General features: G+C 43.3%; 2 protein-coding genes across 5 annotated transcripts; one reads left to right on the top strand and one right to left on the bottom strand.

The window, feature by feature from the left end:
* The first annotated feature begins 26 nt into the window (after window positions 1-26).
* OARD1 (O-acyl-ADP-ribose deacylase 1) lies at window positions 27-9772 on the top strand. 4 transcript variants are annotated; one of them, XM_065402678.1, is made up of 6 exons: window positions 27-150; window positions 864-932; window positions 2730-2874; window positions 4155-4213; window positions 5311-5423; window positions 7806-9772. In XM_065402678.1, the coding sequence occupies exons 2-6, from the start codon at window positions 897-899 to the stop codon at window positions 7906-7908; spliced, it is 456 nt and encodes a 151-aa protein (XP_065258750.1). In that variant the 5' UTR covers window positions 27-150; window positions 864-896; the 3' UTR covers window positions 7909-9772. The 4 variants fall into 4 exon arrangements, with proteins under 4 accessions (XP_065258750.1, XP_065258751.1, XP_065258753.1 ...); XM_065402679.1 differs by having other exon boundaries at window positions 147-231; XM_065402681.1 differs by lacking the exon at window positions 27-150 and adding an exon at window positions 405-442.
* A 1776-nt stretch (window positions 9773-11548) lies between these two features.
* APOBEC2 (apolipoprotein B mRNA editing enzyme catalytic subunit 2) lies at window positions 11549-19947 on the bottom strand. The gene is made up of 2 exons (XM_065404349.1): window positions 19823-19947; window positions 11549-12086 (listed from the first exon to the last, which is right to left on the bottom strand). The coding sequence occupies exons 1-2, from the start codon at window positions 19945-19947 to the stop codon at window positions 11549-11551; spliced, it is 663 nt and encodes a 220-aa protein (XP_065260421.1).
* Window positions 19948-20971: the final 1024 nt, after the last annotated feature.

Here is a 20971-nt window from a genome sequence, read left to right as displayed (position 1 = left end):
GCCGCAGCTCTGCAGGACACGCCCACCCGGCCCGACCTAGCCTAAGCTCTTACGCATGCGCTAGAAATGCTCCCCCAGTCGAGGCCGCCAATAATGCGCATGCGCTGATAGACCCCTCTTCTCTAGGTCTGCGCATGAGCATTTTGACAGGTAAGTCTTGGTCTGCTTTCCACCGCCGAATGTTCTGGGCTGTTACCATAGAGAGGGTGCTCCGCCACTCAGCCTAGATAGGTAAAGGGATGGAGGTTGCCATCTTTGATGTCCTACTAGACTGTACCAAAGGGGGGGGCGTTGTTTAGGAACGGGGTTTACCCACGTCGTGGCCTGTCGTTTGGACTCAACTTGCAGAGGCGTGTCAGGGGGGGGCGGTCCGTGCTGATGGGGTCCCCCGAGGGCGTGGGGGCCGCGTTGAGGGGGCTCTGTGGTGGGGCTCGCGCAGGAGGTAGGGGTTGTCCCTGGTGGCCCGTCGAGCGGTCCTGAGGGGGGAGCGTGGAGGGGCCGGCCGCGTGGGCTCTCTCCCCCGACGGGGGGGGGGGCTGTCTAGGGCCGGCCGCGTGGGCTCCCCCCCCACACACACTCCCTCCCCCAGTGGCTCTGTAGGCAGGCTCCTGCGTGGGCCTTGAGCATGGTAGCTGTGTGCGACTCTCTGGGGTCCTTGTACCTTGAGCCTGCTTGATGCAGACTGATTTTGGGGGGGAGGGGCGTTCTTCCCTCGGGAAATACCTGCTTGCCACTGCCTAGTGGCACATCCCCTGGGGGAGGTTTGCTTCTTACACTCCTGGTTGTCCAGCCTAGTTCTGTATACTTAGTATCGCTTATCTTGAAAGGCTTAATAATCATGTTTCTTTTCTTTAACCTTGCAGCAGAAGAAATCCTGGAAATAGCCTCACGTTACCATGGCCAGTCCCCCCTCCAGGGATCAGGCAGACCGAGTACGTGGAAAATTAACTGTTTAATGCAGGTTCCTGCTATGAAATACCCCAGTTTTTATCAAAGGAGCAGCCGTGTTAGTCTGTATCCGCAAAAAGAACAGGAGTACTTGTGGCACCTTAGAGACTAACAAATTTATTTCAGCATAAGCTTTCGTGGGCTACAGCCCACTTCTTCAGATGCATAGAGTGAAACACACAGACAGAAGATATTTATACATACAGAGAACATGAAAAGGTGGAAGTACGCATACCAATTGTAAGAGGCCAATCAATTGAGATGAGCTATCAGTAGCAGCAGAAGAAAAAACTTTGAAGTGATAATCGAGATGACCCATAGAAGGTGTGAGGAGAACGCAAATTAGACACAATTGACTTAGGTCTAAACAGAGACTGGGAATGGTTGGGTCATTACACTAATTGATTTTTTCCCCCCCCATGTTAAGTTCTCCTCACACCTTCTATGGGTCATCTCGATTATCACTTCAAAGTTTTTTCTTCTGCTGCTACTGATAGCTCATCTCAATTGATTGGCCTCTTACAATTGGTATGCGTACTTCCACCTTTTCATGTTCTCTGTATGTATAAATGTCTTCTGTCTGTGTGTTCCACTCTATGCATCTGAAGAAGTGGGCTGCAGCCCACGAAAGCTTATGCTGAAATAAATGTTAGTCTCCTACTAGTACCTGCCACAAGTACTCCTGTTCTTTTTCCCAGTTTTTATCCTAACTCAAGGAGTGACATTTTCCTCCTAATAAAGTTTTCCAATTGGCATATGCTCTAGAGTTGTGATGTAAGAATATTTGGTTCTGGGGCATGGCTATTTTTGGGAAGTGGCAGTCTGACTACATCGGTGGTCAACAACTGGTGGATCCCGATCAACTGGTCAATTCTGTAGCGTTTGACAGTCGATCGCGATCTCCGGCTGCTAAAAGTCCAGTGGCACAGCAGGGCTAAGGCAGGCTCCCTGCCTGCCCCGGGCCCATGCCGCTCCCGGAAGAGGCCAGCACACCTCTGTGGCCCTGGGCGGGGGGAGGCAGGGGTCTCTGTGCACTACTCCTGCCTGCAGGCACCGCCCCTGCAGCTCCCATTGGCAGGGAACAGGGAACTCCCCCGGGACTCAGGCTTCGGTTCCCCCTCCTAGGGTCATGTAGTAATTTTTGTTGTCAAAAGGGGGTCACTGTGCAATGAAATTTGAGAACCCCTGTGTACATCAACCCAAAGCACAGTTTAGCCCAATGCTGTTTACTTTAATAAATTACTGCCCCATTCAATATGTTTGCACTAATTCAACCATACCAGTCCAGTATCAGAGGGGTAGCCGTGTTAGTCTGAATCTGTAAAAAGCAACAGAGGGTCCTGTGGCACCTTTTAAGACTAACAGAAGTATTGGGAGCATAAGCGTTCGTGGGTAAGAACCTCACTTCTTCAGGGCATCTGAAGAAGTGAGGTTCTTACCCACGAACGCTTATGCTCCCAATACTTCTGTTAGTCTTAAAGGTGCCACAGGACCCTCTGTTGCTTCATACCAGTCCAGTTTTCTTTAATTTAGACTGGTTTTTCATAAAATGAACTGATCACAAATCATGTAGGTTTTGCAAATGACCTATAGGAAAGGCTGTGCAACACTTAGCTAATCTTCATTCATTTGTAAACAGTGTCTCAGTCTAGTCTCCTGTCCACTATTCCATCCTGCCTTGGTTAACTCCATTTTTTTTCTTCCTTATGTGATTCTGAACATTGACGGTGGACCAAAGTTGATTTCTCTCATTCAACTCCTATTTGTTTGTTCTTTTTCAGATCAGGTACATAAAAGGGGACCTTTTTACCTGCCCCAGAACGGACTCATTGGCTCACTGCATCAGTGAGGACTGTCGCATGGGCGCTGGGATAGCTGTCCTATTTAAGAAAAAGTTTGGTGGCATACAGGAGCTGTTGGATCAGCGTGAGTGATGTCTGTGGGGAGGGGAGGCTACTATAGTCCATGTGCAAGCCCGAGCCTCTAGCAGTAGTCCATGTTTACCTAAGGTATTTATATAACACCAGTCACAGTAGTATCTAGGCACTGATTCTAGGAGTGGCCATACTGGATCTTTATACATTTGCTGTGAACTATTTGGGGCAGGGACGTGATCCACTTCTGCATTTGTACAGTGCCTAGCACAGCAAGCCCCTGAGCCTGACCATGGTTTCTGGGCTGCCATAGTATAAATAATAATGAGACCCTCAACTTTTATGCTCCCTGGTGTTTACAGGGAGAATTTTTGGTACTTAATTTCCAGTTAAAGAGGAAACCAGACAGAAAAGCCAACTGCCCGTGTATGTTGGTATTTAAATTTGACCTGTTTCCATCTCACTAATTAATGGGATTCCAGTGGGATAGAGTTCACAACTCACTGATATAAATAAGTTACAGTAGAACCTCAGAGTTACGAACGCCAGAGTTAAAAACTGCCCAGTCAACCACACACCTCATTTGGAACCAGAAGTACCCAATCAGGCAGTAACGGGGACCAGGGGGGAAAAGGGGAAGTACAGTACTGTGTTAAACGCAAACTACTAAAAAATGGAGGGAAAGCAGCATTTTTCTTCTACTTAGTAAAGTTTCAAAGTTGTTTTAAGTCAATGTTCAGTTGTAAACTTTTGAAAACACACCTGTAACATTTTGTTCAGAGTTACGAACATTTCAGAGTTGCGAACAACTTCGCTTCCCAAGGGGTTCATAACTCGGAGGTTCTACTATAGTTCACGCATCTGCTGCAACCCTGGTTTAGCAGTAGTCAGTTAACTGCAAGATTGGGTTAGCCCAGCTGCAACACATTTGAAAAAGCAACATGAGGGCAGCAGCAACAGAAAAAGCTAAAAACTGAGGGCTTATCCACACTATGGCGCTACAGCTGCAACTGTAGCACTGTAACGTAGATATTTCCTACAGCGATGGAAGGGGGATTTCTGTCACTATACCTAATCCACCTCTCCAAGAGGTAGACCAAAGTTGCTGAGCATTAGGTCAATCTAATTATGGTGCTCAGAGATGTTTTTCACACACTGAATGACAATGTCTCTGATATTTTAATTATTTGTAAAAATAGTTTTGTTTTAGAAAATTCTTTAACATCTGTTAATTCATTTCTAATCTATTCAGCAGGAGTTGGGAGAATCAGCAGTGAATTGTAAAATTTTAAACAAAATTAATGTCAATGCTGTGTTTCACTTTTGTTTTAGAGAAGAAGTCTGGAGAGGTGGCCGTTCTGAAAAGAGATGACAGATATATATATTACCTGGTAAGAGGGATGAGAGTCAGGCGTTTGTTATAACTGAGCCCCACCTCATTTTGCATTGATTGGAAGAGAGGTTTTTCTCTAGATTCTCAACAGACATCTCAGCCTTTTAAATAAAGACACAGATTATGAGGACAAGCCAAGCTAGATTTTTCTTTCAGAACTAAACTCAGTACAGCTTCCTACCAACAAGTAATTGAAGTACATTTGAATAGCACATTTCATTTGTGGAAGTTACTGTCTGACAATTGTTCAGTAGCCTTTATGTGCAGTGTTGAGGTGTGCTGGCAGGGTAGTGGAGAGATTCTTGTGCTGCTGCCATCCTGCAGTTCAGTGGTTGAATGTCTCAGTCTCAGGAATGTTGATCTGGTCACCTTCATAATTTGCTTTAAAATGTAAAAGCATACAAATGCACATGCATTTTGATACTTTTTTTTAGTTCACTGAACTAACTGCTAAAATTTACTCTCTAAATCCTGGGATGTGATTTCTCCACCTTCTCTCTCTCTCAAACTATAGGTAATTCCCATTGACCCATATCCTGCTGGTCATGTGAAAACTGGGCCCCTGGTTGTTACACTTGTGCTGAAAAAGCCTCTCTAGCATGCTGCAATGAGAAGAGTCTGCTTTTCCACTCCCTGCCTGAAGTGTGGTGTTTATGCTTTAAACAGTTTGTTTGAAACAGGAGCTGCTTGTTTTTTTTTCAACAGCTTCCCTGAAAGTATTATTCAAAATATTGGTCAACTATGTGAGACAGATGTAAGCATAACCCCAGCATTTGGTAATGAGAGAGATTGCAGTATATCTTTTGACAAGAAAATGCTTAAGGAAAACAGTGTTTTTCTCCAAACCAGATTATTGCCTTTTAGAAATGCAGTATTTAGTGCCCTGACCTGCTGTGTCATGTGGCACAATTGCAACTAAATATCTAAATGGTAATAGTTGTACATCTTATATTGAAATAACTAGTTGAGTCCAGTCACCATATACTAAGAGGTAGTTGATTAGTAAATTGTGGCCTGGATTTTGATAGAGTTAAGGAGAAAATAGCTTGTACCATTGTTGCTAATGCACTGTTGAACTTTTTAATTTGTACACAGATTACAAAGAAGAAAGTCTCTCACAAACCAACATATGAGAATATGCAAAAGAGTTTAGAAGCCATGAAAACTCATTGTTTGAACAACGGGGTTACTGATATTTCCATGCCTAGGTAAGGGAATCGGAGACTAGAAAGTAAACATTTTATTGTCCCTTGGGCAGAATGGATATTTTAGTAAGTGACCATTTACTATGAAATAAAGGGTTAAATGCCCACTCTTAATATTGTTATATTCTGTTTGGGTTGTACAGTTGAAATCTGATCACAAATGAAGTGAGTTCTGTGGCCAGCACATAGGCCTAGTTATTTCTGTATTTTTGACTGCATTAAGTTAATTTCAGATAAAATTAGTTAGTGCTGTGCCAAACTGTAGCTGCTTGAAATTGCTGAAATATCAAAGTTGCAACATAATGGGGAATGGCTTACCGCACCTTGTTCAGCAACATAATATTGAATGCCTATATATGTCTAGCTAGGACCCAGTCCCGTCGTTAATTTAAAACAAGCCTGGGACTAAACTAGGATGGAGAGAAAGGAGCTTATTTCAGCTTTAATTAGGGCCCAGTTCTCCTGCACATACACTTTACACTAATTTAATGGTAGATTGTTTGTTTGTAAAGGCTGCAGGACAATGCATAGAGATTCCGAGCTCTTTTAAGGGAATCTGGAACTCTGTCCCTTTTTTACTTCTGCAGTATGTAGAGACTGCTGGAGAGCATTGTGTCGTTGGGACAGCATATGCTGCATTTATGTTTTTTTGGTACATAAAGATATAATGGAGAATGTGAATTTGTAGTATTCTGAAGCAGAGCATCTATAACTTACTGAAGTGCTGAATCCTATTGAGGAAATGCTTGATAAGTCTAGGCCCCCAAGCAGATTATCACTGCACGTTTGGTCTTGTGACTTACTCAGATCACTGGCTCACCAGTAGTTGTATTCATAGCTTACATCTTATCCTTCTTTTTAGCACCAAATTTGCTGCTTTTTCACACCGGTCTTGTTAGATCTTACTTTCAAAGGGACCTTAAAATCGTAGTTACATAGACAAGGTTCTAGGCAGTAATTTACTCTCTTTTAGTTAACCTTTGGTACAGCATTTTGAAGATGTGCAGTGCCCAGGAACTGTTCATGTTGTAAGTTGGTTGTCCCACAGAGCAATGCATGAAACAGGTCATCAGATACCTTCTCAACAAGGACAAATGCAAAGTACTCCACTTAGGAAGGAACAATCAGTTGCACACATACAAAATAGGAAATGACTGCCTACAAAAGAGTACTGCGGAAAGGGATCGGGGGGGTATTAGTGGACCACAAGCAAGTCAACAGTGTAACATTGTTGCAAAAAAAAGTGAATATCATTCTGGGATGTATTGGCAGGAGTGTTGTAAGCAAGACACAAGTAATTCTTCTACTCCACTCCGCGCTGACTAAGCCTCAACTGGGGTATTGTGTCCAGTTATGGGCACAACGTTTCAGGAAAGATGTGGACAAATTGGAGAAAGTCCAGAGCAACAAAAATGATTAAAAGTCTAGAAAACATGACCTATGAGGGAAGATTGAAAAAAATTGGGTTTGTTTAGTCTGGAAAAGAGAAGACTGAGAGGGGACATAACAGTTTTCAAGTACATAAAATGTTGTTATAAGGAGGAGGGAGAAAAATTGTTCTTAACCTCTGAGGATAGGACAAGAAGCAATGGGCTTAAATTGCAGCAAGGGAGGTTTAGGTTGGACATTAGGAAAAACCTTTTAACTGCCAGGGTGGTTATGCACTGGAATAAATTGCCTAGGAAGGTTGTGGAATCTCCATCACTGAAGATTTTTAAGAGCAGGTTAGACAAACACTTGTCAGGGATGGTCTATATAATACTTAGTCCTGCCATGAGTGCAGGGGGCTGGACTAGATGACCTCTTGAGGTCCCTTCCAGTCCTATGATTCTCAGCCCATCTGAGAGAAGTGTTTGTTTGTTTTCCCCCCTTCACTTGGGCCAATGAGTTGTAATTGGAGTAATTTCACTTTCACATTTTTTTCATTGATTTTAATAAGAGACCATTCCATCATCTAGCCTGACCTGTATAACACAGGCCAAAAGAATGTCACCCAATTAGTCATCTGTTGTGCCCAATAACTTGTTTGACTAAAGCATATCTTGCAGAAAGGCATCCAGTCTTGACTGGAAGCCATGAAGAGATGGAAAATCCACCACTTCCCTTGTAAGTTTATTCCAATGAATGACCACTGTCACTTGATATCTTTTTTTTTTTTTTTTTTTTTTTTTTAAACACCTTATTTCTAACTCCAGCTTCTGTGGTTTTAACTTCCGTTGGTTCTTGCTATGCCTTAAAAAGTACCCAGTATTTTTCCCTTGAGAAGGTACTTGCACCCTCTAATGAAGTCCTTTCTCAATCTTTTTGTGCACTTGTTTGTGAGCTTTACAACATACTCAGTCAGAAACAGCTCATCACAGCCACTTTGGTGTCTTTATTTTCCAGGATCGGATGTGGACTTGACCGTCTGGAATGGGATAAGGTTTCAGTGCTACTTGAGGAAGTGTTTGAGGACACGGACATTAAGATCACCGTTTATGCTCTCTGAACAAAGAGGCCTTATGGAGATGATTGTTGATTTCCCTTGCTGTAGAGTCAGGTGGCTTGGGAATTGATTTAGAGAAAAAGCTGTGTGTGAAGCAGAGCCCATCTCCTCTTTGAGGAATAATTTACCATTAGGTTTTTCCCAATGGCAGGCAGTTGCTTCCAGAGAACCGGCTGGTTTGGAATGTGTTGATCAGAGTTCCAGAATAAAGTATCTAGTATAAACCTTCAGGGTTATATATATCCCTCAGGGATCCTTGCCTGTGAGTCACATAGCCAACCACCAGATGTCACTGTTCCTCCACCTTTCAGAATACCCATCTGATTGTAAAGAAAACTTTTCTTACCGTGGTGGTTTGTGTGTGTGGAAGTTTGAGATAGTTTGGCACTTTTTAAAATATTCCAAATCTTTGAATTTAAGAGTTATATGTATCTGTTTATTGTGTTGTTTCAGATAATGAAGTGAATAATTGTGGAGATCTGCTATTTAATTTAAAACAGTACAGTGTTCAGCTCAGATGTGCAGATTTCCTTTGTTCTTTTAGTTATTAAAAATTAAAGTATTATCTTTTCAAAACATAAATGAGGTTTCCTGCTTTTATCAGGAGTGTGTCTCTTAAGCATCATGCTATAAAGTCTCAAGTACATACCTTTTTAACTCTTGCTATTGAACCAGAGTGCAACCCCTGTATAAACCCAACTATGTTCACATTTCTCTCTGCCTTCTATATGAAGGCTGAACCTCTCAAGGGAACATAAGTGTATGGGGCAAAGATTCCTAGGAGGTTCATTTTGCCCCACATAGTTGGTACAGGTATCAGCATGCAAGTGTTCTGAGAGACCACATATGAATGGGCTAGTATGATATAAAGTGGGCTTAGCATTAAATGCATGTATAGGTTTTCATCTTTACTTTTCATCTAAGGTATGTATAGACTGCTAGTCATTGTGGGGTCTAAGTGTCGTTCTGTTTCTACATCTGGCATTGCTAAACAGCAATGAACAAATCATTAATAAATAGCATATTGAATCTAGCAGGCCAGCAAAAGGTAGTCCATTACTTTGTGGTGGTCAGTAAACTTCAGATGGAACATTTTTTTTTTTTTCTTCCCCCTTCACATCCTTACAATAACTTACCAGGTCTCTTTCTGCAGCATTTGGTTCAAAGGTGATAATTCTGCTGATTTTAGAACCTTGTGCTGAAGTGTTCTACCATATACTCTTGTATGTTTTGCTTCCGATCTTGTCCACAGTGACTAATCTGATTTATTTTTAGGATGCCCATTACTATAGTAACTGAGTGCCGGAGTATAGGAATTCTAGCATAAAGTAGAATCCCTAATATCTTCTTTTTATCCATGTAAGATATGTAAACCCTTCTCTATTCAGAAGCTACTAACTGCTTGTGTTGTGTGGGATCTTTTGCATAATTGATGGAGCTCTGCAAATCCCCTTTTCTAATCTTTAAAGGCCTCATGTTGTTACTCTCCTCCTTTTCAGTTGAAAATGATTGAATCTTTGCAGATCATGAATATCACTCTTTAATTTTTAGAGGGGTCGCAACTGGGTGATTCTGTCCTTCCACTCTTGTGTGTATTTGTAACACCTTAAAAACGCAAAGCCCACATGATTTGTTGACTGCCCTTTTGTCCCTTGTAAAGTTGTTTTTGGTGTATAATTGCTGTAGCCAAACAAGGAAATAACTTTTTAAAGGATTGAGTTCGACAAATAGAAGCTTGGAATATTGGATCTGTAAACAAGCATAAATATGTACCAAAAATATGTGCATGGATTTAGGTTTTTGTATCTTATTTATATTTGTTGTCTAAATCTGGTAACCAACACAAACAGTAAATCAATAGCAACTATTTTTGTCTGCTCTGAACGTTGATGGTTTCTTATCACTATTCATGGCCTTTATATTGAAGGCTTTGGCTAGGGTTTGGTGCCAGTGGGACACTGATATGTAAAACTGTTGGCCATACTTGTATTTTCCTCCTCTCTTACCTTCCTATGGTCTGCTGTTCCTTTTGATATTGCTTGGTGCTGTTGATACAGAAACGACAGTGAGTCAGAAATTTAGCTGGAAGTGTGAACCCCATGTGATTTCAGCATCTTGGCTGACCAACTTGCCTGTGGATTTTCCACCCATTCTGTGTAGGCTTTATCTGAGACGTCACATGCCCAGATTTTTCTCTCTGTTCACCTCACACTCATGCTGGTTCTTGAAATTTCTTTGTACCTGGGAATTCCCCCTTCCTGTTGCACTGTACTATCTCAAGTGTGAAACATTTCATGGATGGGTTGTAAGGCCATGGTTCTTCCCTGTCAGATTAAATGTAGTAGCCCCTGTGTGGAGAAGGAGATGGGGCAGAATCATGGCTGCTGTGAGTTTCTGCAGTGGCTACCAATTTATTTAACTCCTTTGCCCTTCCCAGTTTTATAGCATGAGCATCTCATAGGCCAAAGGGAGAAGACAAATACTTGAGGCATTCAGAATGTCACCAGAAGGCTCCAGCATATTGCCTGTAACTGTCTAGAACTGTTAGCCCCAGCCCCCACATTGATCTCTGGATTATCTATACATGGTGGAAAATGAATAATTTTATTTTCTATATACCTATGTGTTTTTTGTCTTTGAAAAAGGTCCTCAGCATTTATAAGACATACACTTAATCAATACATTTATCGAATTTGCAGCCTTGATCTAAGGTGAGGTTTTTTTTACTCTAAAGCTGCCCCAGTATGTGGGGCCTGCTCTCTCTCCTCTCGATCCACTGAAGTCCATTACATTCATGTCGTTAAGCACAGCACACAGCCTTCTCCTGTCCTGTTAACAAAGACAGTACAAGTTTATTTTAAAAATTAAACAAAATGTCTAAATGCTACATGGTAAATGTAGTCTGAGTCCATCAGGGCTATGTCTGCTAAAGGTTTTTGTTGCATCCTGCCTGACTCAAAGCAGCTCTGAAAAGGTGAAGGCGTGTCACAGATGTCCAAGTCTGTCATGCCTGTCTCTCCACTGGTTGACAGATCTCTTACAAGCTGGCCCTGGAGAGATGAGAGAGAGAGAGACATGTTACCAGCTTCCGATGTTTCCGGGCTTTGTTGCTCAAAATTAGTTATGGACTCCTCAATCTTTGTGTATGGCAGAAGGGAAGATATACTATAATATACCTCCTTTGATATTTTTCTAGGGGACTAGAACCACTACCGCCTCTTCTTTCCAGTTCCATTAGATGTGCAAACATCATCCACCTAGATAAGAATGGAACGTTCTTGCTATATCTAATGACCCTCCCCTTTGTTTCCTAATGAAAAGTGATTTGGGGCGGAGGGGTGACATTCCTAGAGGTACTGACAAGTCCCTGCGAGGAAGAGAGCTCAGTATGCCTCTACATGCCCTATAGTGGGGAAGATCACACTAATGGATTGCTAGCTGCAGTGGGTAAGGTACTACTAAGGCGAAGTTCACGATGCTCATGTACTGTCAGACCTAGGCAGAGCTGGAGTCACAGATGGCAGTGACAGTACCCTTAAAAGCCTCTATTTCTGCCTTAAGACATACAGAAACAGAGATGAGTCTGTCCACCATTAAAGCAAGAAGCTAAATGAGCAAACTGAAATCCTCACTGGCATGGGCCTCAGTGCAAAACCTCTGATAACTTCTCTTCGTAATACAGGAAGTTCTCTTGAATGTCCTCCCAGGGCTCGAAGGCCTTTGCCTCTCCTTCTTCCTGCTCCGCAAAGTTCTGCCAGATATACTCAAAGTCTTGAGGCTTCATAATCTTCAGTTTGCATCCAGATGCCTTCAGTTTCTTCAGGGCAGCCTGCATCTCCGGCTCCTCCCACATGAAGAGGCGGCTTACCAGGATGGAGAGGCGCAGGTTCTTGTTCTTCTGCAGTACCTGTGCTATCCGGTCAGCACAGGGCACACAGGGGCTGGAGGAGACATACCAGGTGACGTTGTAGCGTAGGTTGGGATCGCATGTGGGCAAGATGTTATTGAAGAAAGCATCTTCAGCATGGGCTGCTGCATGCTCATCCTCCAGATAACCCCGAAAGCTCCCCGACTCTTTGCCTTGGGTCTCCACAACATAACATAGGAAGGTCTTGTTCCTGCCTGAGCTGTATTCCACGTTTCTGAACTGGAATTTGAAAAAGAAGGCTGGGAAGCGCTCCCTATGGAGAGGGGAAGAGCAAGAGAAATGCCTTAGTGTTATAATGTATCCTATAATAACACATAGCCTTTCAACAGCAGCTCTCAACCAGAGATCTTTACAAATGTTAGTCAAGCCTCACACCCTCCCTGCCACCCTGAGAGTGGAAATATAAGTACCATATTTTACTGATGGGGAAAACAAGTCAAAGACCTTGTGACTTGCGCAAGGCTCCCAACCAGTCAGTAGCAGAAATGGAATGGAGAATTAGGGCACTGGACAGGAACTCAGAAGTCCTGGATTCAGTTCCTCAGCTCAGCCACAGACTTCCTGTGTGATCTTGGGCAACTCACTTAATCTACCGTGTGCCTTGGTTCTTCACCTGCAAACTAGGGCCTATACCTCCTACCTCCCTGGGTGCTGTAAAGATTAAAAATTAATTGTTGTGAGGTGCTCAGATAGTTTAGTCATTAAGGCCATATAATTACATAGATAGGAATAGAAGCTTGGAGTTCTGGCTCCCAACCCCATATTGTCTCTGCCTGGCTTCTTTGGGTTATGTTGGCTGCATCTATCCACGCTGCAAATCTCGGTATATTCGCTATTAGAGTATTTCAAGACTGCTCGGCACAAGGAGTGACTTTCTTTAAGCTACTTCGGCGTGTTATTTGAATATGTCTATTTTTTACTGCTGCAGGAAGCAGGAAAATGACTTCCCTGGACACAGGTCTGCTCGAGCACTTCAGATCTGAGCTGCACACCTCCCATTCCAATATGAAGCCCCTCCACAGCTCTGCCAGTGCCCTTTAATGGTAGTCTACAGTACCCTTAGAGTCCAGAACTCTGGTCTATCAACTCTCCTCCATCTAGATTGACGCTCTTCTGAACAGCGGCAGATGACTGGCTAGTACTAGCATATAAATGGCAAGCTTCTGCACACACAGATGCAAGCGTACTTCAGTCCTGGCAGTTAGCCTGCTGTTCTAGTTCTGGTCCTCTAACATCAATTGTGTTGTGGTTTTGTTGAATGCGGATATAGGAGACTAAATCTAGCCCTGGTATAAATCGGTGCATCTCCCCCTGCAGTCATTGTGAACTGTTCCTCCCCTGGTTTCCAAATGAATCTAATCTCAGTGATTTGTCACCTCTGAGATGAATTTGCTTGTGGTCTTTTTCCAGATCGGGATGTTTAGGGGAGTTATATTTAGTTCCCTAAACCCCTGCAGCCCTGGTACCTCTGACACTTACCATTTAAGAGGGGAGGGATGACATTCAAGATGTGATTGTGACCTCCTGCTTAGGACCCCATTTTGCTAAGGGCTTACATACACCTAGTCAAATGACCGCCCAAACCCTGAATGTTTTATAATGTAACTTAAAGTTCTAGGGCTGCGGTTCAAATAGTGTGGTTCACATTTCCCAATGGTGCTGCTCCGCAGGGTTAGCAACAGTGTGAACTCTGCTACATACCGGCTGCAGGGGGTTAGGGCACTGTGTCCTCGAATCCTGCTCCGAGCCAGTCTGCGCAACACAGTGGTTAAAATGGTGGTGGCTGCCAATGAGGTGTCTGTTGCAAGCGCTGGTGGTACTGCCTCAGCGTGAAGAAAAATAGTCAGGTAGACAAGGCCTCTCCATTTTGACTGAGGAGCAAACACTTCCTACTGTGTTGAAGATGCTTTGGTGACAGGGCCATCATAGAGTATTATAAATATAGTACTGCTGAATAGTACGAGGCCAAGCACAAGCTGGGAAATGTGTAGAACACACAGGGCTGTGATTCTAGTATTGAAAACTGGTGAATATATTTTCATTCAAAATATGAGTAAACAGGAAGAACACTTAAGTCCAGTGCCCCTTGGAGTCAATAGAAAGGCTCCCTCTGATGTCAGTAGACTTTGAATTAGGCCTTCATTGCCTATTTTCATGTGTAATCCAAAAGAAAGGGCCAAAAGGATCAAGGGCTTGTCTAGAAATTTGCACTGATGCAGTTATACCAGTTCAGATGTCTAATGTAGATACACTGCCCAAGTGCAAGTTCTGTTGTGCCCTGTTGCAATGTGTCTGCATTAGGAGTTATCACTAATACATATCATTGCAAATTTCCATAATCTAAGCAAGCCCTAATAGACCAAGCAAAGTGACCATCAACATTTCTCCTCTTGGCAATACTTTCTCTTTCTTTCCCCCTAAGAAGATTTAAAGGTACCTTTGTAAGTGAATGGCAAAACTCCCACTGACTTCATTAGGAGCAGGATCAGACCATTGTGCTTCCCTCGCATGGACTGGGTGAAAGTCCTACTCTCTCATTCCTTGAGTCTAAGAAATTGACATTTGTTTGGTAACAGCCAACTTCATGACTTTACCTCTGAGATAATTAGTCACTCCTTTTAAAAATCAAAAGGTTCCACCCAGCACAAGCTATCCTCCCCTTGTTTCAAAGGCAGGTTTGCAAAGCCACAAGGAATTATTACATTTTTAAATAAGTATATAACAGATATAATAGTCACCTACACATTCATCCCTGATGTAATTCTGCTGACTTCAGTGGAGTTACAGGAGGGGTGAATTATCTCTTTATCTTTTAATGAGTCATTTAATCTGTGAGGGACAGATCCAAAAGCTCTTAAAGTCAATGCAAAGACTCCTATTGACTTCAGAGTGCATTAAATCAGGGCCTCCAACCAGACCTTACATAAAATCTCTTCCCTATCACGTACTAGGCTGGCTGGGATTTCCTGGGATGTTAAAGCAAATCTGTTTTCCTGGCAATGTGGAATATACACTAGATCACTTTATTTCCAGTAAAGAAGCCTGTAAACAAACCTAAGGAGACTATCCAAGATTCAGAGTAGCAGCTGTGTTAGTCTGTATCCGCAAAAATAACAGGAGTACTTGTGGCACCTTAGAGACTAACAAATTTATTAGAGCATAAGCTTTCGTGGGCTACAACCCACTTCTTCGGATGCATATAGAAGAAGTGGGTTGTAGCCCACGAAAGCTTATGCTCTAATAAATTTGTTAGTCTCTAAGGTGCCACAAATACTCCTGTTATATTTATCCAAGATTGTTCATGGTTGGCTGAGATCTCGGAAACCCTTGCTCATCATGGGTGCGGAGAGTACTAATTAATGAAAAGGGATTGGTTTAAGCCCATCTCGGTCAGAGCGGTGTGGATATTCCAGCACAAGTATGTCAGTTAAACATCTGCAGTGGGAGAATTTAAGTGCTTGTCACCGGACTTGCAGTCCCTGTTCTCAGCAATCAAAAACTGTACCAGGTGTCTCTGACCCCCTATGGCTGTGATATCTATTAGCAAGTGATTCAGCAGGAAAAGAGAAAACCACATGTACCAAAAGATTGCACACGCTTTGGAACTGTGCCTGTGCGTGGTCTGACCTTTGAGCATTTCAGACACTCATAATAATAAGTAATTATGATACTTTGCACTTCTATAGCATCATTCATCTGAGGAGGTTACAGCACTTTACAAACAATTTGTTAAGCCTCACAATTCATCTCTGAAGTAGCTAAGTAAAGGGGCCTAATGGTAAAGAAGTGGCTGGTTCTCAGGAGACCTGGCTTCTAGTTCTAGCCATGATACTAAGTTGCTGTGTGACAATGAACAAGTTATTAAACCTCTCTAGGCATCAGTTTCCCTGTGTGTAAAATGAGGATGATCCTATGTATCCATTTTTGAATGAAAAGTGTTGTATAAATGTTGTTATGCCCATTTTACAGATGGGGAAAGCGAAGGGCTCTTGCTTCAAGGTCACATAGAATGTCAGTGGCCGAACCAACCACTAGAACCTAGGAGCTATGGTCTCTGGTTATGTAGGGCCTACACAAAAGCAATGTTTCATGCTCCCTTCACTGGCTCTGTAGCAGCCATTCAGTAACAAACAACTGTGTGGGGCTCATTGATGACAACGGTGCAAGGACTCTCAGATACTGCTCTGTCATGACTGGAGCCTACCATAACCAAGGAAAAGGGGAAGAATTTGCCACTGCATTTCTGTGCTATAGGGAGTCTCATTTTCTCCCCAGAGGAATGTAGTGTAAATTAATAGATCAATTTGAATCCCATGAAGTTTACACAGCTGGGCTGAATCTGGCTGTAGCATTGAGAAAAGGGTTTTAATGTTCTTAAGTGTAAAGACCAAATCAGGTTGCCAGCCCCATTTGCAAAGCACAGACTTCTTGGGGCTGCGGGCAGCAGCATCAAACACTTGGCAAGGATCATAAAATGTCCCTAATCCAAGGTCGACAATTGAAATGCTTGAACTGTACACAGTGTAATTGAGCACACGCGTTGGGGCATTTGGAGTTGTAAATTCTCTCATTAGCCGAATAACTGGCGCTCTCTGCTGAAATTTTATAAATAACTAGAAAATTCAAACTGGGATCACATCCAACAAAGATACAGAGAAAGAGATTCCCATCGGCAGTCCCAGGACTTCCAAATACAATATCTTAATATGGGCACTGCTTAAACATTAGGGTAAATTTGCTGGATTTTTCAGTTTCTTCTTGAGCATCCTCTGTGATCTCCCTATTTTCTTCCTTTACTTTCCCACTTCTCACCCTTAGGAGCCCAGCACATCAATAATAATCCCAGGTAGACATATCTTCTGCTGGACCTCGTCGGACAGCAAAAGGTAGATCTTTGGGAGCAATCCTCAAATAGCACAGTGATTAGTAAGGTATAAATACCTTGAGTTTTATGGTCTTAGCTCAGTTCCTAGTGGATGCCCAGTTCCCCGTCCACATCATAAAAGCCACTATAACAGCTGGCACCAATTGTTCCATTTGTTGTCAGTCTCAGTACAGAGGCCAAGGAGTGAAAGACCTTTGGTCTCATGATCTCACCCTGAGAGCTGGTCTCCAGAACAGAGATGAGACCCACTGGTGGAGGGGTGTTGGGGAAACTTTCACCATTCTTGTCCAAAGTTTACTCCTCCTGTGGATAGTAATGGACAGAGGATAGTCCCCAAGAAGGGCAATCCAGCTAGGGTTGCCAACCCTGCAGGATTGGCCTGGAGTCTCCCGGAATCCTCATCCATCTCCCGGTGACTATTGAAAGCAATCCAGGAGATTTTAGTAGGATATTTTAAGAAAATGACATTATATCATGTTGGGGCGGGAGGGGGAGGGAATCTCCCGGAATAGCTTCAGTCAGAGTTGGTAAACCTAAATCCAGCACCTCTGACTGGGCATCTGTAACAGCCATGCAACATCACAGAAATAAAAGTGTTGTTGAGGCCACAGGGCCAGATTCTGCCTTGCCACACACCTTGCACAATAAGTTCACCAGTGCAAAATGGGTGTAAATCAGAATGGTAGCATTGTACGCCCACTCAGCATTCACTTTGTGCAGGTGAATACCATGACACTGGGTAGGATTTTCAGAAACACTTCGCATTGGCCCAACTCTGCTTTCATTGAAGACAATGGTATTGACTTGAAAATCCTACCAAGGGCAAGACAGTGGAGAATCGGGTCCCAAATGTGGCTCGCTATTTTTAAACCATCAAAAATGACAGAAGACTTTTAAAAGAGATTGTGAGAACAGAAAACAAAATTATTCTCAGGTGAAATCCAGAGAGAAAAACAAGTATTAGAATTTGGGGACGGAACAATTTAACGTAATTATTTTTATCAGAATATCCATTATAGGCAGCAAAGTGACAAGTCAAAATGGCATCTTGTTACTCAACGTGTTTGCTCGCTGTGTATCTTTGAATCACATCTGCTGATTTTTTGGACCAAAAGCTTTCACTCACTTTAGCCCTATGTGGAGGCAATACAGCTAGGGGGGAGAGAGCTGGAGTATATCCTGCCTTATGCATCATCATCAGAATTGCCAGCTGAGTTCTGATTGCAGAATCTTTCTTATTAGTGATGATGTAACAGGCAGAAAGGCCACAGCTGGATTTTCAGTTCCTGGATTGAAGTCTGTGTTAAAGGCTGCTGGAAAATAATCACATTTTAGTTTATTAATTGAACACGTAGACTTGGCAACCTTGGGAGACAATAAATACAGAGCTTGACCATAACATTTTTATAATGGCATGTTTCTGGTTAAGCCACACTTTAAATTATGTATGGTTACATCTAGATAGTACAGTGACTGGCATATTAGAAATGCTTAGGGATGGTAGATTAGACAGACAGATTTTCCTAGCCACACCTTTCCCTCATATATTATTAATGTATAATCATTTGTCCATTGATTAATCATCATTCCATGCTTGTATTAGCTGTATGGTTTATTGTATTGGGATCTTATAAGGAGCCTCTTGTAGGCTGTGCTTTTCAGAAGGGCTCAACACTCAGAACGTGAGCCAGATTTCCCATAGAGCTCATCACCCATTTAGACTCCTAAATAAGTGGCCAGATTTCTAAAAGACCCCCACGTCCAACATGCTGAGCTGTTTGGAAAATCTGGCCTTCAGTGTCCCAGTGGGCGCTGCTGAGTCAGTGCTTTAATTTGTGCCAGGCTGGGCAGTTCATAATCATGCCACCTCTGGCCTTGCTGCATCAGTTATGAATGTAAAAAAATAGCTTGAGTCCCGGCACATCTTTCATTACAAATTAAGCACTGTGCTGAGTACTTTTGAAAACTGACTGATGATCTGGTAGCTAAATGTGGGCTGGGCTCTTTTGACAGTCTGGCCCCAGGGGTGGGTGCTGAGCCCTAGAAAATCTGACCCCTGAGCTCATTTGAAAATCTAGCCCGTATGATCCATAACACGGGCACAACACAGCAGTGAGTATTTTTCAGGGCTGATTCTAGGGGAAAACGTGGGTATTCTGGGTCCCTATTTAAAAAACAAACAACCTTCCAGGAGTCGTGGGGCTCGGTGGATTTTAAGAGTTTAAAAAGTAAAATTTGGCTGCCAGGCCAGTATTTTGCTGTGATTTATAATTTATATAAAGGAGAAAGGCTCTCCAATCTGTGGCTGTTCCACTGCTTAACCCTGGATAACTTTGTGCATATTTTGGCCTTTCTGACAATAATGTGGAGCCCTTGAAGATTGTTTGGGGAGGGTGGGTGTTGGGGAAGCTCTCACCACTGTTGTCCAGAATCTACCACTCCTGTGGATACTAATGGACAGAGGATAGTCCCCAAGAAGAGCAATCCAGCACCTCTGACTGGGCCTCCGTAACAACCGTGCTACTCTGCTAAAGTAAATAGTCTCCTTTGCTTGCCCTTCTCTACCCACACCATTAGCACTGGGGCTGGTATTTTTCCTAACCCAGCAACAGAGGAACTTGCAAACAAGACCCCTTCAAGAAATCAATATTTCAGTATTCTTCAAGGGCCCAATTCTTCCACCCTTACACCAAGTAGTACCTTACTTAACGAGTGATCCCTCTGAAACCAGTTAAGTGACTTGTCAGCATTGGCAAGAGAGAATTGGTAGAATCAGGCCCATAAATGGATCCAGTGAGTTACAAGCTGATTTGAATCCATCCTACACCTAGGCAGTGAAACTCTCTTCACCAAGCAACTTCACCCTAGCTACAAGTTCAGCTGTAGGAAGAATTGCACCCTGCACAATATAAACAAAGTTCAAAAAATCCCTTTCCAGACTTGCACTGGCCCCAGATTTCATCCTTATTTAACCAACATTAAAACTTCAGGCAGAGACCTCACCCTGGACAGACTGTGTGAGAAGCCGAGTGGAAATGAGTCATCCTGGCTTTCTTTACTCACTGCCTCTTTAAAACTAAACTCTGTGCACCGATCTCTCTTACCCTCCCACGATTTCAAAGGGCGGCAGTTTCTCCAGCTCCTTCTTCTTCTCCTCAGACTCCTCTGCATTTTCAGGCTGCTCCTCACCAGTCTGGGTGTCGCTGGGCTCCTCCTGGTTTTCAGCCATCCTCTTGGGTGCTGGTGCACCGGGTTCAGACCACGAGGAAAGAGAGGGAGCAATTTTTTGAGACCGGTGCAGGGAGCAGAGACGGGAAAGAGAGAGAAAAAAGGGAGTTGGGAGTTCCAGTCCTAGACGCAGTTGTCGGGAGCTAAATATGGAACAACACTGCAGTGACACTGACTGGATGGGGTGGTAGAATGATCCGACAACTCTCAGATATCATCACCCTCCCTCGCTTTTGCGAAGGCCTTTTATCAATCTCTCTCACTCCCCTTTTGCCTTTAAAACAAAGTGAGGAATTCACTGTGGGCGGGTTAGGGCATGGATGGAAAACCCAGGAAGCAGAAGTCACCTATTTATCCACAGGCAGGACAGAAACCTGGCAGGCTGCAGGACTGGCCACTTCCCCGCCTGCCCTGATTTGCCCACATTCTATCATCCTGCCCTTGAGAAAACACGCTTCTAGAGTGGGCAGGAAGGAGAAGGAAGTGTCCCTGATTTGTTTTATTTAACGATCCCCCTGGATAATGGATGGGGCTGAGCCATGCTTCAGTGAGGTCCCCTGCAGACATTACAGCTGGAGCCCTCACAAGAACCTGAAAATTAAACCCTTTGCAAACCATCCTTCTGTGGAGCGGGCACTGAAAGACGGGGATCCAACAGGAGCGAAATCCTAGTCCCATCAAAGCCAACGGCACAATCCCCACTGATGTCAAAGGGTCCAGAATTTCACCCCAGCTGTATTAAAATCAGCCGTGTACAGTTACACAGCAAGGAAATATTTGGGGTGTGGGACTGTGCCAGATTACACCAGCTCAGGGATCTGGTCCTTGTTCCCTACATTTCTCTCTCCTTAGACCGTAAACTACTTGGGGCAGGGACCATTCCTTCTTGGATGCGTGGAAATCACACTGCAAACAAATGATAAATAATAATTAAAAGACTCCTGCTTCTCAGTTATTCCTTGGTTTGTTTACACCACCTTTGCAGTCGCCGTGGGTGCAAACACCGGATCAGTAATTGCATCGGG

This window comes from Emys orbicularis, chromosome 4 (assembly GCF_028017835.1).
Source record: "Emys orbicularis isolate rEmyOrb1 chromosome 4, rEmyOrb1.hap1, whole genome shotgun sequence".
Taxonomy (NCBI): domain Eukaryota; kingdom Metazoa; phylum Chordata; order Testudines; family Emydidae; genus Emys; species Emys orbicularis.
Note: the sequence above shows the minus strand (reverse complement) of the source record. Positions and strands in the feature narration are given on the sequence as shown.